This window comes from Atta cephalotes (assembly GCF_000143395.1).
Source record: "Atta cephalotes unplaced genomic scaffold scaffold00016, whole genome shotgun sequence".
Lineage (NCBI taxonomy): Eukaryota > Metazoa > Arthropoda > Insecta > Hymenoptera > Formicidae > Atta > Atta cephalotes.
The window spans coordinates 1287763-1303122 of record NW_012130080.1 but is presented as its reverse complement, the minus strand read 5'-3'; the positions used below and the strand labels follow the sequence as shown (position 1 = coordinate 1303122).

The 15360-nt window shown below is 36.2% G+C and overlaps 1 protein-coding gene across 1 annotated transcript in view; it reads left to right on the top strand.

Moving 5' to 3' along the window:
• LOC105618395 (hemicentin-2-like) overlaps nt 1-15360 on the top strand; it is a 131729-nt gene that overhangs the window by 87131 nt on the left and 29238 nt on the right. Inside the window, exon 6 of the mRNA XM_012199938.1 lies at nt 12343-12497. Within this exon, the coding sequence (XP_012055328.1) occupies nt 12343-12497 (155 nt within the window). The remainder of the gene's footprint in view (nt 1-12342; nt 12498-15360) is intronic.

Below are 15360 nucleotides of genomic sequence, written 5' to 3'. Positions count from 1 at the left end.
CGTACGTACGTACGTACGTACGTACGTACGTACGTACGTACGTACGTACGTACGTACGACGTACGAGAGAGAGAGAGAGAGAGAGAGAGAGAGAGAGAGAAGAGAGAGAGAGAGAGAAAAAGCGGGTTTTCTTCTTCGTGCACTTTGAACCCGACATCTCCGGTGCGAGTACAGGCGTGTGGCTCCTGCCGTTGGGCCGGACCCGACTCATCCCCTTCAACCATCGTATACCCGTGGCAAAGGGTGGATGAGGAGAAGGGGGGAGCCGCCTCTCTTGGATTCCGCAAAGGATTAAACCTCATAAATTCCACGGAGCACTCCGTGGAATTATCGGTATGCGGTCTTACATCCGCCTCTCCGCCGCCTTTTACAGACGACTCGACAAACGAGCGATTTCCACGCGACTTTATGCTTTCTATTCCCCTTCTCCCTCTATATCCAACCCCCACGTGTTTTCTCTACCATCTTCCTCTTGGCTCTTATCCCCTGGTTGGCTGGTCGTGCGATTCCTATGGACATACGTTCAAGGTGTTATTTGCATGACTGCGCGCCGGATGGATTGCGAATCGCGGACGAACGAGAAAGTATTCGCTTAAACGCCGCGAAGGCTTTCACGACGCGGAGTGGCGCGGAAAATGCAATTTCCTGGTCGCGAAAACTCATCTGGGTCTCGCGTTGTTGCAACGCAAGATTTACCAGCATTCTGTAACAGATTGAATTATGCGCGCTAAATTGATGATAGATTGGGTTTTCTTTGTCCGGTAAGAGAAAATAAATGGGATATTGTGCGATCTGTTCAACAAGATCAAATAAAGAAAAATGAAAAAATGTATTTTTAACAGAGTTTTATAGAAAATGTTGTAAGTGCTTCACATTTTTTTTTAAACCAATATAAAATAATTCATATCTCAAAATAAAATCAATTTTTTTAGGTATAAAAAAAGTAATTCTAATATCCTTCAGTTTAATATCCTTTTGACTAAATATGTAATAGGGAAAAACAGTTTTGCTAAACTTGGCTGAAGTATCTAAAAATTTAATTAGATACAGATCTGAAAATATAATTTGGGTAGATCAAAATAATTACATAGAACGCTCAAAATTACTAGAATATCAACTTTTTTTTTGTTGAGTAAGCTCATGCTTAAGCGATCTACATAATCATTTTGATAGTCCAACAAGATTAACACAAGTAAAATGTTTATGTGAGTCTCCAAGTAGTTTATACTTGGCTTTCGCACTGAAGAGGACACAGATCCAGAGTCGATACGTTTGCGTTTACTTTAACTTTGTTTAGTAAGTACATCCCAGTTGACTGCGAATTATCTACTACGTCATGAATATATAATTTAACGCAGCGATCTGCATCAGAGACTCACATAGATATTTTACTTGTGTTACATTTATTCTTGGAGTTATAATATTATTACTTTATTTTATTTCATTCCAATAAAATTATTTTCAAATTTGTATCCAGCTAAATTTTTAAATACCCCAGCAAAACCATTATTTCTATTTATTTATATCTTTCTCTTTTATAAGAAATTCTCAATTATCGCCTGCTTTTAAATTTAAACATGTTTGATTATTCACACGATTTGTAACTATGCATATTTGTAATTATTGTATATTGTTTTTAGCATAAAATATAATGTCAAAGTTGCAATGTTTGATATTATAAGAGAAATCAAGGCATGCTTCGAACGGATTCGCGCGAATTCGATTTATGGACGAAAAGTATTTTCGACATGCCTATCGAAGAATAAATCGATCTGGCCCTTCGGTCAGCTAGCAAACGTTTCATAATAAATAAACCGCGGCCGTTAATATGAACCGTGACAGGAGGGTGCGCACGAACGTTGCGAAATAAATTATTAAAACGTACGGCGCGCTGAACGATGGCTGCGTATAACGCAGTTTAATCGCGGATCATTATTATTTTACGGTTCATCGAGTCTTTCTGCGCAAATTCCGAAGTACCGACCACCAGTCGGTACATCGCGTGTCACATTCAGTTGTGTACCGTGGTTTTGAAATCCCATTATTTCGAGAAAATTAATATTTAACGCTTGCGCGCTCGAAAATCGTCGCATTTACAAATGGAGCGCCCGGTAATGGCATATTTTTACCCCTGCAGGGGTTTATCGCCCGAATTATTTTCATCGGGACGCACGTTCACTGGCAGCTGTGAGAAATGGAAATAAACCGCGCGAAACGCGAAGGGAACATGCGACACGTGGTGCAAAATTAAAATAATCGCCACCATTTTTCGGTTATCCCTGTTGCGCTCTAACGCGAACAGTGAAATCTTCTCGTAATGATAATTTCGTTAAGAAACTTCTTCACAGTCGTCCCGACAGTTAAGAAAAAAAAATTGTATTTATTATTCATCGAAGTAGTTGAAAAGTTTGAAGCTATTCAACCGAGCTGTATCTTTTTTCTGCTAGCCAATCGTAAAGTACATCTTATCTTTCCACCTTGCAGAAATAATGCTGTTTTTGCCCCTTTTTAGAATCTTACAAGCGAACGACTCAAATGTTTATGCGCTTTATAAGATATCGCAAATAATTATTATATTATGTAAATGCGCAAATGCCCTAAATGTAAATAGCAGAAATATTTATTAATTCTCTAGAGTGATATCAAAATTTATAATACAATTGGATCAATGAGATCCATTTAATTCATATTAATTAGTGACTAAAAGGCACTAATTAATTTCAAGGGATCAAAATGATATAACTCGTATAAAAAAGAATGTGCGTACGTGCAGATGTGCGTATGTGTAAGTGTGTGTGAGAATATTAAACGTTATTGTACATATATACTAAAATATAATATTATATAACATCCATACTATACTGCATAAATCCGCTGTCGACGGATAAAAAATTTTTATCTAACATTGAGGGAATGCTCGTAATATAGAAAGATAATTTTGCACCTTCTTTTTGTAATATTTTTTTATATATGTTGGTAATTCGAATTGACGGAGTTGAACATGAAGCGAAAGGTTTCAATCTTGCTTGTGAAAAAAAGTCGACCCTTTCATCGAGAGAAAGGAAGAAACTCGAGAAGATTAATGTAATGAATCAGTCTGACTAAGCTCTGTTTCTATCGTATTGAATCTACCGTATCGAACGTGATATTCTGAACTTGTAAAGGCTAAGTTGATATCTTTGTTGTCTTAATAAGAGTCGATTCTTCTTCCATTTCACATGGCTTTTGTCTGTAATCTCGAACGGATCTTATCCAAAACGAATAATTCGACATATGAATCATGCTAAGCGAGGTTAATCGTGTGAAGTTAATCCTTTGCGATTCTGAACTACTGGACAATACACTGAATATTTAGAGTAACGATATTAACCATCTGTATGATCACTAACTTGCATGCATACACATCAGGCGAATTTAATTAGCTGTTATAAGCGGCACTGCACCAAAAAGCCAAATGCAATGTCGAGATGCAAGCGCAATATAAATGAGGGATTATCAAAAGCGAACAAATGCGGACAACGTACGAAACAAAATCACATGTATGTTTTATCACTTCATTAAAACGTGAAATGAAGGAAAAAGATCACGAAAGAGAAAAAGAGAAGAAAAAATAAAGAATGGGAAAGGGTGGAAAAGATGAAAAGGACGGAATGGAGAAGACGAGAAAAGGGAGAGAAGATGAGCAAAAAAGAAAAAGAGAGAAGGAAGGAAAGAGAAGTAGAGAGAGTAGAATTATATATGGCAGAATGGCGTCGCTGCAGCAAGTGAGAAATAGAAGAGATCGGGTATAATATAGAAGCATCGAGTATAATTTGGAAGTTCCAAAGAGGATGAGAACGACCTTGGGATTGAATTGGCGCTCTTGAGAGGAATGGGGAACAAATCCGACACTAACCTACCTCGCTCGACCCGGCCCGGCCCACCCCAACCTAATCGAGCCTGACTAATTAGAGGGCAGACTGGTAATGGAGTCAGCCAGTGAAATTGGGTAATGGTGGGCCTGATTTACAGTGCGAAGGACTTGGAAACTGGTCGCCGAGGGGTGTGAGGATAAGAAGTGCTCGTGATGAGAGGAATGGTGAAACTCTCTACGAATTGCATGATAGGAAAGAGGAAAGGATAGAGACGAAAAAAAAAGAGAAAGGAAAAAATCGAAAAAGACTACTGACGACTGTCAGCTTTTAGATTGGCCGTTAGTAATCAAGTCTTTCTATGACACGGCCTGAGTATTCAGTAGTGCCGAGCTGATCTTTTAGATCATGACGTGAGACGGATGAGAACCACACCGAGCTCCGGAAATCCGCTGAACTTTTAATGGAATCGGTGATTTTCAATGCGCCTCTTTCCTGGAGCACGCGGTTGATAAGTCACGCGAGACAAAAAGATCCACGATGGGATTCACGGTGGCCATTTTGGGCAGGGAACGTCGCGTTGGCGCGCGACGAGTATTCATGGAATTGAAAATTGGGAAACTCTTCGGGGAAGAGTTCACTGGAAAGCTGACTCCCGGGAGAGGAGATGTGCTCGTTCTACTCCCCATCCGATCAGTGACTATTCGGTCGTTTTTGCGATTCTCTCGGGTATACTACGTCGGCGAGAATCCGCGATATCATTTTCCAAGATTAGCCGCGATTTCTTTATTCGAAAATCTCTTCCTCTTTTCACCCAAAGGATGTTATTTTTTCAAGAAAACATTTTTTATTTCTGTAGTATAAAGATATTAATTATGTGTGAGCGAAATTATATGATGGTTAGAGACAATACATTCGTCCAGAATAACAAATAACGCTCTTTGTAAATTCTGAAATTTATATCACATCTTAAGTTTCCTTGTAGACATATAAATATAATCAGTTTGCGAATTTCAAATTATATTATCAAATTATATTATAGAGAAATATTTTGTGTAAAGAAAATTAAATTTCAATTATCCTATATTTGCAATAATCTTCATAAATTTTACGTTAAAAGGCAATTTTCTGGAAAATAGCGATTTGGTTCAATAATTAGGTGAATTCATTAGGTGAATTCTATGTGAATACACATAGAATTTTTTTTATTAAAAATCCTATTTCGCGGATCTTTTGAAAACTTAATGAGCATTCCTATAATTATATCGTTTTAATCGATTTAAAAACCATTTCGTTTTTAATTCTTCATATCTCTCTATCTAAGCTTAATAAAAGTTCATAATCATTTCGAAATCAGATTGCTGTGGCATCAGAACTCGACCTTTTACAAAGCTTCATTGGTAGCAAATAATGTTACTCACGAGAAATGTATAGAAATTTACAAAGGCAGTGCGTCGAAGGAAGAGAAAGAAGCTTCACGAAGATATTGAGAAGGTAATGAAAAGAGAGATGAAGTAAAAATATGAGTCGCGTGCAGTTAGGGACTACGACTAGATAGTCTCTGCATTTTTCTCTGTGGTGATTTCATGTAGTGTACCACGATAACAACGGCAACGATAACAAGACGGGAGGCTGATGAGAAAGTCACCCGATGGGAACGAAGGGATAGTTGAAGAGTGAGCGAGCAAGAAATGGCAAGAAGGAAGAAGCAAGAGAAAAAAATGACAAAAGAGACACAAGTCCTCGAACTGAGCTTGGAAGCTTGATTGTATACCGGAGACGGTGCTTTTGAAGAAGACAAGAGAGCCCTCTTAGACTATATAGTTGAAGTCGAGTGAGTCTCGTGTGACCTCGGGACAAGGCCACGTTACCCGCGAACAATCCGCAACTGTAGGAACTAGGAATGTCCGTGTATACACGAATGTACATACAACGATACATTTATAAATGTATCCTTGGTGCGACTCTCGTTTCTTCCTTCAGTCGCCAGCCTCATCGCCGAGATGACGTAAATATCCTAAGGACTGCTTTAGAGAACTTGTGGATCGTCGAGCAATATACGGGCGTGGCGAGAAACGTTCTTGATTAATGTTATTGATGATCATTGTTGAGTGGGATAGATGTTATCCAGAGAAAGCATGGAACAAAAGTGGTTAAGACACTCCGGACATTATTGTAGGTTTGTCGCGTCGGCGGATCGGCCACCGACAACGTCTACGTAATTATTTTTGATCTCCGGAATTCATTGCTCTTGACAAACATTTTTAGAGAGATTTTGTATATATATATAGTACATTTGTAGGTATTTTTGTATATTTATATTAATTGGAAATAGTTATTCGATTCTACATTTACATATTTTTTCATTAATTTCACTGACCATATCGAACTGACATTAGTGATCCGGGAGCTGTAATAAAAGAAAAAAAGAGAGTGCGAGAACGAGTCGAAAAAAAGTGAAACGAATGTTAACAATAATCGTCAACGTTTCCTATCGAGATGAATGATGAGTATTCACACGATACCAGGGATGAAACTCCCCTACGTAACGTTTTTCTCGGATTTCTCGATTTATAGAACACTCCGTGCGTACCGGAAAATACTGCGAGATAAATAAATTACACGAGCAACATCGATACGTACGTCCGCGGGAAACTTACACAAGCGCGGCCGTGATCATTTCACGGATGAAATAACGAGTAATTGGTTTACGAACTCGGCCATTGAACAAAGTTTCTAGAAACTCTCCCCCCCCTCACCCCGTTTTCGATCGGCGTTACATAGAGTTTCATAACACGCGCAATGGCTAATGAACGCAAATAAAAGCGCAGCCACGACGACGCTTTTGTGTAACCACGAGCGAAACGCCGCGCCGTCTTCTCGCGTGGCCTCGTATAATATCGCGAAACTTGTCCTCGAGTTTCAATCCGGATGGGCTTTCGACGAGGGGAGACGGACGTGGTGAAATTCGGTGATCGAAATTGCACTGCGATTCCGAGGTTTACAATGGTCGTGATTCCTTGCAAACAGAATCAGAGTCGCCGCTGCTGTTAATTTGTCCGCCGGACTCCCGCCGCGCCGCACCGCATCGCATCGCACTGCGCCAAGCTGGCGCTATTTCGCGGACTCTTCATCTAGCCAGTTCGAGTTAACTTCGTCTTCCACTCTATTCAAACAGCGTCCACGCTCAGGCGGTCTGCCTCGCCTACTCATTAGCGTCCCACCCGTCCGTTACTACTAATGCACGAGAGTCAGCCAACAAATTTACACGACGCGTTGCTGGGAGTTACTCATTAGAGCGCCAATGCGCACAATGTAATATTGCAATTCCACAAACTTCGCAATGCTAATTGCAGTCTCGCATACTCGCGTTTGTACATTAAAAAGAACCGTGATTAAAAAATCGTAATGTCGTTTCAACACATTGAAGGAATTCGATGTTAGTTTATTATTTTTGTGAATTATTAATATGTCTATAATGAGTAGGCGAATATGTTATTTTATGTAAGACTGATTTTCACGTTTTTATGCAGCAAAAAAATAGACTTTCTTTTATTGTTAAAAAATATAAAGATCTGATCATTCCCATGGCAATATGATATTATTATATTCATTAGTTTAATTCTAATTTTAAATATGTTATGCTTAAGTGTGTGTTGTCTTCACTTATATGATCAACATAGAAAATTATTGACTGATCAAATAATATTGATAAAGACTATACTCTTAGAAATCTGAATTATTTTTGTTATTTTACAACTCTTGAAATAACCACTTTTTTTAAATTATGAATTTTTATATCCTACAAAATTATAACTTTTCATCAAAAGTAATATAATTATATAAGTAATTCATCAAAAGTGATATAATTATATAAGAGTTTACGTTTACTCTAATCATCAAATTCAAAATAAAACAATGTTGCATTCTGTAGAAAACTCTCCTTTTTATTCATAAAAACGATATAACTCAAAATATATCACTCTCGTGTAGAAGATATTACGTTCTCTTTTGAAATCTTAATAATGGTACAAGTATATATAAGTAAGTAGCACTATTTGACATTTGACAGACTGTGAAATTAAGTTTACTTGGATTAAATAGAATTGGTTGAAAGTAAACAAATCAGAATTTTCTGGTTAAATCTACTAAAATTCTAGTTGAGATAATCGAAATTCTGATTGATATAATCAGACTCTTCCAGTTCATCTATTTTCAACCGGATATTTTCTTAAAATAAAGAATAAAATTTCCAAATATTTCCCTTCCGACATTTAGTGATGAGCAACTTAAATGACGAGGTTAAAAAGCATGTTGAATAGAGGCATTTTAACATGCATCTTTCATAGTGCATCATGTTAGAACAGCTTCCTGTCCAGGATGACACACGGTGTTGCTGACCGTGGCTCACGTTAAAGGGGGATCGTTTTGCATTTTTCGCGACGCAGTAAAAAGCTAACCGCTTACTGCAGCCATAGCCGTTTCGGTCCATCTACGTAATATTATTCGCCGGATACGGATCCGTTCTGTTTTTCGATGCGTGCGCCAGTACATTTAATACCTACGATCTTTTTGTCTGTAACTTTGCATTAATCCGGGAACGTAATAAAGCGAGTACGAATAAACAGAGAGAGAGAGAAAAAAGAAAGAGAGAGAGAGAGAGAGAGAGAAGACCGGCGATGGCGCGACGGACTCGCCAAAAACTACCGATGGCGGTGCAGGATATATCCGGGCGAAAGTAGGCAGCCGGGATATGCAAACGCGACCGTAAGCCCCGCCGGATTAAGCACGAACGTATTTTCAATTCGCGATAGCAATAAGTTCAACCTCGTTCGCTCGTTCGCTTTGCCTCTCACTTCTGTTCTCTATCCTTCCTCTTTAAAGCCTTTTTGCACCTTCGATCTCGTTTTTATTCCATCGTTTCGTGCCTCTTAACCGAAACGTGCCGAATTCTTTTGCGACTGTCGACAATTCGAAAGAACAATCATCCTTGATGCCCATCGATGTTCTTCTTTATTGCCGTTATTTGTAGCTTATTTAAGCAGCTTATCTAAGCAGGAGACACTTTTATAGAAGCATGGAAATATTATATGAATGTTTATTTTTATCGTAAAAACAATAATTGCCAGAATCCGAATTATCAGTATTCTTTAATATCGAATAAATTGCATTCTGATAGATATTTTACATTATCGGTTTCTTGTAATAGTCTATTTTCTCTTCTTCAACGAGTTCCAATTAAAATTTTATTTTATGAGTTAAAATGAAATGAAGTCTCGTTTCTATTTGGCCGAAGATACAGATTCATTATGGGAATGATACAGAATTTTCTGATCGAAAGTATAAAAGAACAATTAAAAGGGCTCCTGTTACATTTTAAAGCAGACATTATATATTTCAACGATATCTTTTCCAAATAAAATTTATCAATTATAGTGATGTTAAAATCACTAATTTAACACGAGAAAATTCGAAAATTTAACTATTAGTCTTTATTATTATTTCTTTATTAGTATTATATCTTTATATAGTATTATTTAACTATTATTTCATTTCAATTATAATAAATTGTTTCTATCAATTTTAACACAAGTACAAAATATTTTCTACTGTGTGTTTCATATGACACAAACAATAAATGCACACGTAAAAATTATTAACGATTAAATTTGCAAACGTAAAAATGTCTAATGAATCTATGGATAGGAGATAACATTACTTTTATAAATCCGATCCGTGTGCGAAATGCATCATCCGTCAGACACCCATTAGACCATCTCGGTATGACCACGTTGCTCGATGAGTATTCAGTGGTCACCTAATGGACATCGACGCACTTTTTCGCACGGCGCTATTCGTCATGACCATCCGTCGAGTGTATACAATACAACCGGTGAAAAAGCTGACGAACATTTATACAACGTGAGAAGAATGTTGCTCTCGGTCATGTCTCTTCCCTAGTTCTCTCACGTAATGACGCGAAGGCAAAAAGCGTACACGTTATTTTATTTAATAACGAAATAATAAACACGAATAAAAAAAAAGATGAGGTAGAAAGATTCGCGTAATTAGTACCATTCCGAAGGAAGAAGGGAATAACCAATTTCTGATTAGATTATGCACAGTTCAAATGATTTGGCTAAAATATCTAAAAATTTAGCTAGATATAACAATCATTTTGTTAAAGTATAAAAATATTATAATTATGTAAGATGCTCAAATATGAGCATTGCTGCAAAAAATTTTAGTATTCTAACAACCACAGCTTAAGCGTCCTATAGAAATTATTTTGATGATTTAAAATTATTTTTAGATCTATATCTACATAAACTAAATTTTTAGATATTTCTGTGTAAAAATTAATCCTGCAAAATTCTATCCTCCATTAGAAAACTTGCTAGATCAAAAATTGTGATCAAGATATAGCGTTGAAGAGGCCTCGAATTATATCAGAGGATCTAATGGCGTTTAAACAAGGTTGAAGATCAGAAAATTGAATAGCGTTCAAGACGCAGAATTACGGTACCGCATTCACCGCATGAGCACGAGATTGCGTGATGCGAATATGCAACGCGATTGTATAGACGCTCGAGTGCCGGCGGCTTATGCTAGTAATCGTGCCTTTAACACCAATGCCGATTGAACACGATGAAGCGGCGAACGTGATTGTGTAGCGTCGGTAGATTAAGGTAGCGAAGATGAAGGTAATAGTGGACGAAGGTAATAGTGGAAGAAGAGGTGGAAAGAGAGGAAAATTTTTCATTGGAGTCAAAAGTTCGGCGTACTGAAAGTTTAATTCCAGACTCTCTGGGCGTGGTGCGGCTTGAATGAAAAATCTCTCCTCTCTCTACTTTCACCCCTGCCCGCTCCTTCGTCTCAATTCCCCGTCGTACCGTCGCTTTCGCGCTTTTTCCGTTATCCCGACGCGGCGAAGAAAGACGTTCCTTTGGCGAACCGTTGCCGATTAAATTCGATGGAAGGGCTGGGTACAGCGAGTGATTTACCCAAGACTTATTTCGTGGTTGAATCGAACGACTAATACATCGGCACTTTCATCCACGTTTCCCTCGTCGAGATGTCAATATCGCCACTTATCGTGACGCCTTTACGAAGGGCAATTTAGTGTCTCATAAACATGGCTAGTGCATGGCTCCGCTTATGAGATTTTTAAGTAACTGATTTTTCGTTTAAAACAAAATGGATTTCTGTCGAAACGCGAATTTTCTGGTACTGAAAGCACATTGCAATTTTCATTTGTTATAATTAATTATTACGTATACGTTGCTTCCACAAGATTTTTACTTGCATTTTTATTTGTGACTATCCAAAATAATTATCTCTTAGTTTATTTAAAAAGGAAATTATTAGCACTGTTTAATTCTCCGAAACTAACATCAAAATCAGTATGTAATATGATTATTGATGCTGGACTAAGGTCTCTATTTATTTAATTTATGATGACTAACAGGCACTAATTACAAGAAATCAAAATTATATAACTCGTGTAAAAAGGAATGAATACCTGCTAAATTTATTTTAATCATCCGTTTGTAATATAATCTTTTTTTGATACATAAACGAAATTTCACTCCCAAATTTTTCCAAAATAAAGGAAAATAAAGTTTTATTTCCTTACTGTTAAATTTTACATTTTTAAACGTTGTCATTTTTCCCATTTTTCTTGAAATTTTAATTTTTATTAATTAACATATTTTAACGTTTGAATTAAAAACCTATTTAGTAATATTAATAGAAATGTTGAAAAATAGTCCTAAATTTCTCCACACTTTTTAAAAGCTTAGGACAAAAACTTGGACTAAAAAAACAAAAAAAATTCAAATTATAGATGGAATAAAAATATGATTGCAGACAAAAGTTAATGCTAATAATTTAAATTTGCAAACGTATATAGACAGTAAAGAATATATTTAATTGAGTAGGTCTAATAGACCTACTCGATTGAATATATTCTTTACTGTCAGTTTTGGAGAGGAATTGTTAATACGATTGTGCGGAGACAACCTCGTTAAAAAACATTATTACGCTCTGACAGTTAGAGACGATTAACGTCTTACGATTAGGCTAAAGATTGATGTTCAACTCCATTTTGTTCGCACTATTCAATACTTGTCTCAATTAATCAAAGTGAAACGCCACACGTACGCCTCACCAGCCTTAATCTATGAGAGGTGCGGTCCGTGTGAGCGCGCGCCACTCTGCCCTACCTTCCCCGAAACTATCAGAGTGTAGGTTTTGCGGCAATACGTTCGGGGTGGTAACTGCAGCGGTACCACTCGTTTAAAACGCATTAGGGTGGTAGGGACGTACGGCGGCACAAGTCCGTGGCCACTCTAAGCACCGCAATTCCGCAGCTGCCGCAATTCTTGTTCGTGCTTTTTGATCAGGCGCCATCAACGCCCTCGACCGCTTTACATCCATCTCTCCCTCATTCCATGCGCTTTTTGATCACGCTCATCCTTTTCTGTTTCAGTGAAGCCACTGAGTGTGACGATACTCAGCAGCGAGCACGCGCCCCTTAGCGCCAATCGGAAGTACGACATTAATTGCATGACAGTGGGCTCAAGACCACCGGCCAAGCTGTCCTGGTACATGGACGGCAGAAAGCTCACCAATCACACGGACAAGGTAAAGCTTTACAGCTAATCGAACGTTACATATAAGTTATAGTAATATAGCTTATAGACTCTATCACTGCACTGTTAAATTCATAATGTTTAATTGTACCAATTTGAATTATTTGTAATCATATTATTTTTATAAATCGCTTTCTACTGCTTCTATCTTCAATATATCATTAATTTAAACAATGAAGTTAAAAAATTTAAAGATATTAAATCTTTTATTTTTGACTCCATTACAAATAAAATTACTGTAACAAAGAATTAAGATAGAGTTGTTATTAAGAGAGATAGTTTAAATACTTGTGACGTCTTTTTATGTACTTTTTACGTATTTTATGAAAAATGTTTTTGGATCTGATATACATTCTTTACCGAAAAAAGATAATTAATTAATCTAAAGCCCATGAAGAGATTTGCTTGGCAAAAATATTGACTCATATTTCTTCGTACAATGACTACTCTATTTCCGCATTCGGTTTCACCGAATATAACCGTTACCGAATGCCAAAAAAACGCTCGATACTCGATACTCGTTTCAGGTTCGATTGATAAAACGGTGGGTACCGTGCGAGCAAAGTTGTGTTGCGACAAGTGTCGTCGGCAAAATGGTAGCAGAAAGGGAAACAAACGACGCGATCCATGAAATAATTTCCTATTTTCTCTTCACCAAAGTGGAATGAAAAACAAAATAGTTCATCGTAGTTCGTGGTTATTTCCTCTTGACCAGCTAGCTCGCGCTACGCTAATGGCATCATCGACAACGAAGCAATCGATCTCCATTATCTCCTCCTCGTGTTACGCCGATCTTTTATTTGTAATATCTCGTATCTCGAATGTATAAAATTCTTATTCGGCGGAACCCCTGCTTCGTTGTAGGAAAGAAGTCACGCCAACTCGAGGTCGTTGCGGAATGATTCGACGTCGACGAAAACACATCGGCGACCTACATAGCATCTGTTCGTCGTTGTTTCCTTGTACAAATGATTCATGAAAGAAGGGGTGACTCGATAAAAAGTGGCATTCATTTAAGAGTTAACTCTTTAATTATAAAGTCGAATGTAACGGCTTCATTAAAGTTTTTCATTTTACTGCAATTATTTAAAGTCAATTAAATTATTATATTAAAAATTTTATTATATTTTTTACATTAGTCGTTGTAATTTGTTAATGATATTAATAAGCTCAAAATATTGCAAAGAACTCATCGCGAAAAATATCACCTCGTCCAAAATTTGAATCTGGGATTCCTGACTTTTCTTTGCGTGAAATTATAATTTGCTCAAAGATATACATACAATATTATTAAGCACCAACATCTGCAAATATAATCTTCTTCACTTATATATTTTTTCATGTCTATATAAATATAATATACAAACATATCTATATTATTCTGTATATAAATAAAAAATATATCTAACAAATACCATCTATAAAAATAAACAGAGAAAGACGTTTCATATTATTATTTATTTTTTATCCATTTTGTATATTGATTAGATAAAAAATGAAAAACAGAGCGTCTGGTTGGATCCGACCGTAGGTTGGGGAGTAAAGGTCCCCAGGGAAAAAGGTCCCATTGTATCTTGATAATAATGCATTCATTAAAAATTCTGCCACACAATTCGTCAACTAAGAGTGGGAATCTCACGTCACAAAGTTCGTTGTTTCTCCTAACTGTTAGGAAGCTTGCACGGACATGCCTTTGCATTTGAGAGTAAAAAGTAAGATATTAGCGCAGTTATTTTGTGATCTGAAGGAATCATTTTTGCAAAACTAGATAGATTAAATAAGTATTTATTAATCTTATTCTATTGTTTTAATAGTGTGATTATTAAAATGATTATTTCTATTACAGTTTTTTAATAACAATACCACAAAGTTTACTTGTCTTGTTAGGGTAAAAAGAGCCATGGTTCCGTTATTGCGCATAATGTTGATTTTATAACAAGTTGATAATCCTAAGTCTTATCAGTGAAGTTGACCAATAGCCAACTGTACGAAATGTCACCGATTACTTTCAATTATCGACTCATTGGAAAATCAACATTAGTGGTGTTCTCTCATTAGAGAGAGAGACTGATAAGTATTCAGAATGCAATTTTCATCTCCGATTTCGATGAAATTAGGCTTATTCGAAACGTTTTGTATGAAACGAAAGAATCTGTAAGAAAAAACGTCAGCCTTGCAAACCTAAGATATTAAGCGTTAAAGTTAATCTATTGAGATTAGAAAATCTATAAAAGCGATGAAGTTTAGCGACACAAACGCGTCGAATGAGTCTAATATCATCAAAATCAGAAGCGAAGAAGCATTCTGAATAATTACCGAAAGACTTTCAGTTGTATTTTTATTAAAAATAATCTTAAATTTTATACTATTTGTATATAACAAAGTAAAGTTATAAGAAAACTTTGATAATGTTTATTACAAAAGTTTCCTTATATTACGTTGAGTATTATAGTAATAACTTACGAAAAAATTAACGAGATTACATAATATTCCTAAAAGGTGTTTTTCAGAATTCGCAAGGAATTCCTCTACGAGAGGAAAACTGATGGATATATTTTTATAATATTTCTATTATAATTTTGTTATAATAAAAATATAATAAAAATATATTAAAATTAAAATGTCATCTTGTAACACAAAATTCACTTAATGTAGGTACTTTATAATAAAAAACTTTAATATGTACTTATTTTTGTCTCTAAAAACAGTTCAAACTTGATATAGAAGTATTAATTCTTTTTACCCCATTATGGGGAACTTTTTACCCAGCATATGGGATAAGAAGTGCCGAATGACTTTCTCTGCAAAATTACGATATCTTTGTAATGAAGGATATATATATATATATATATATA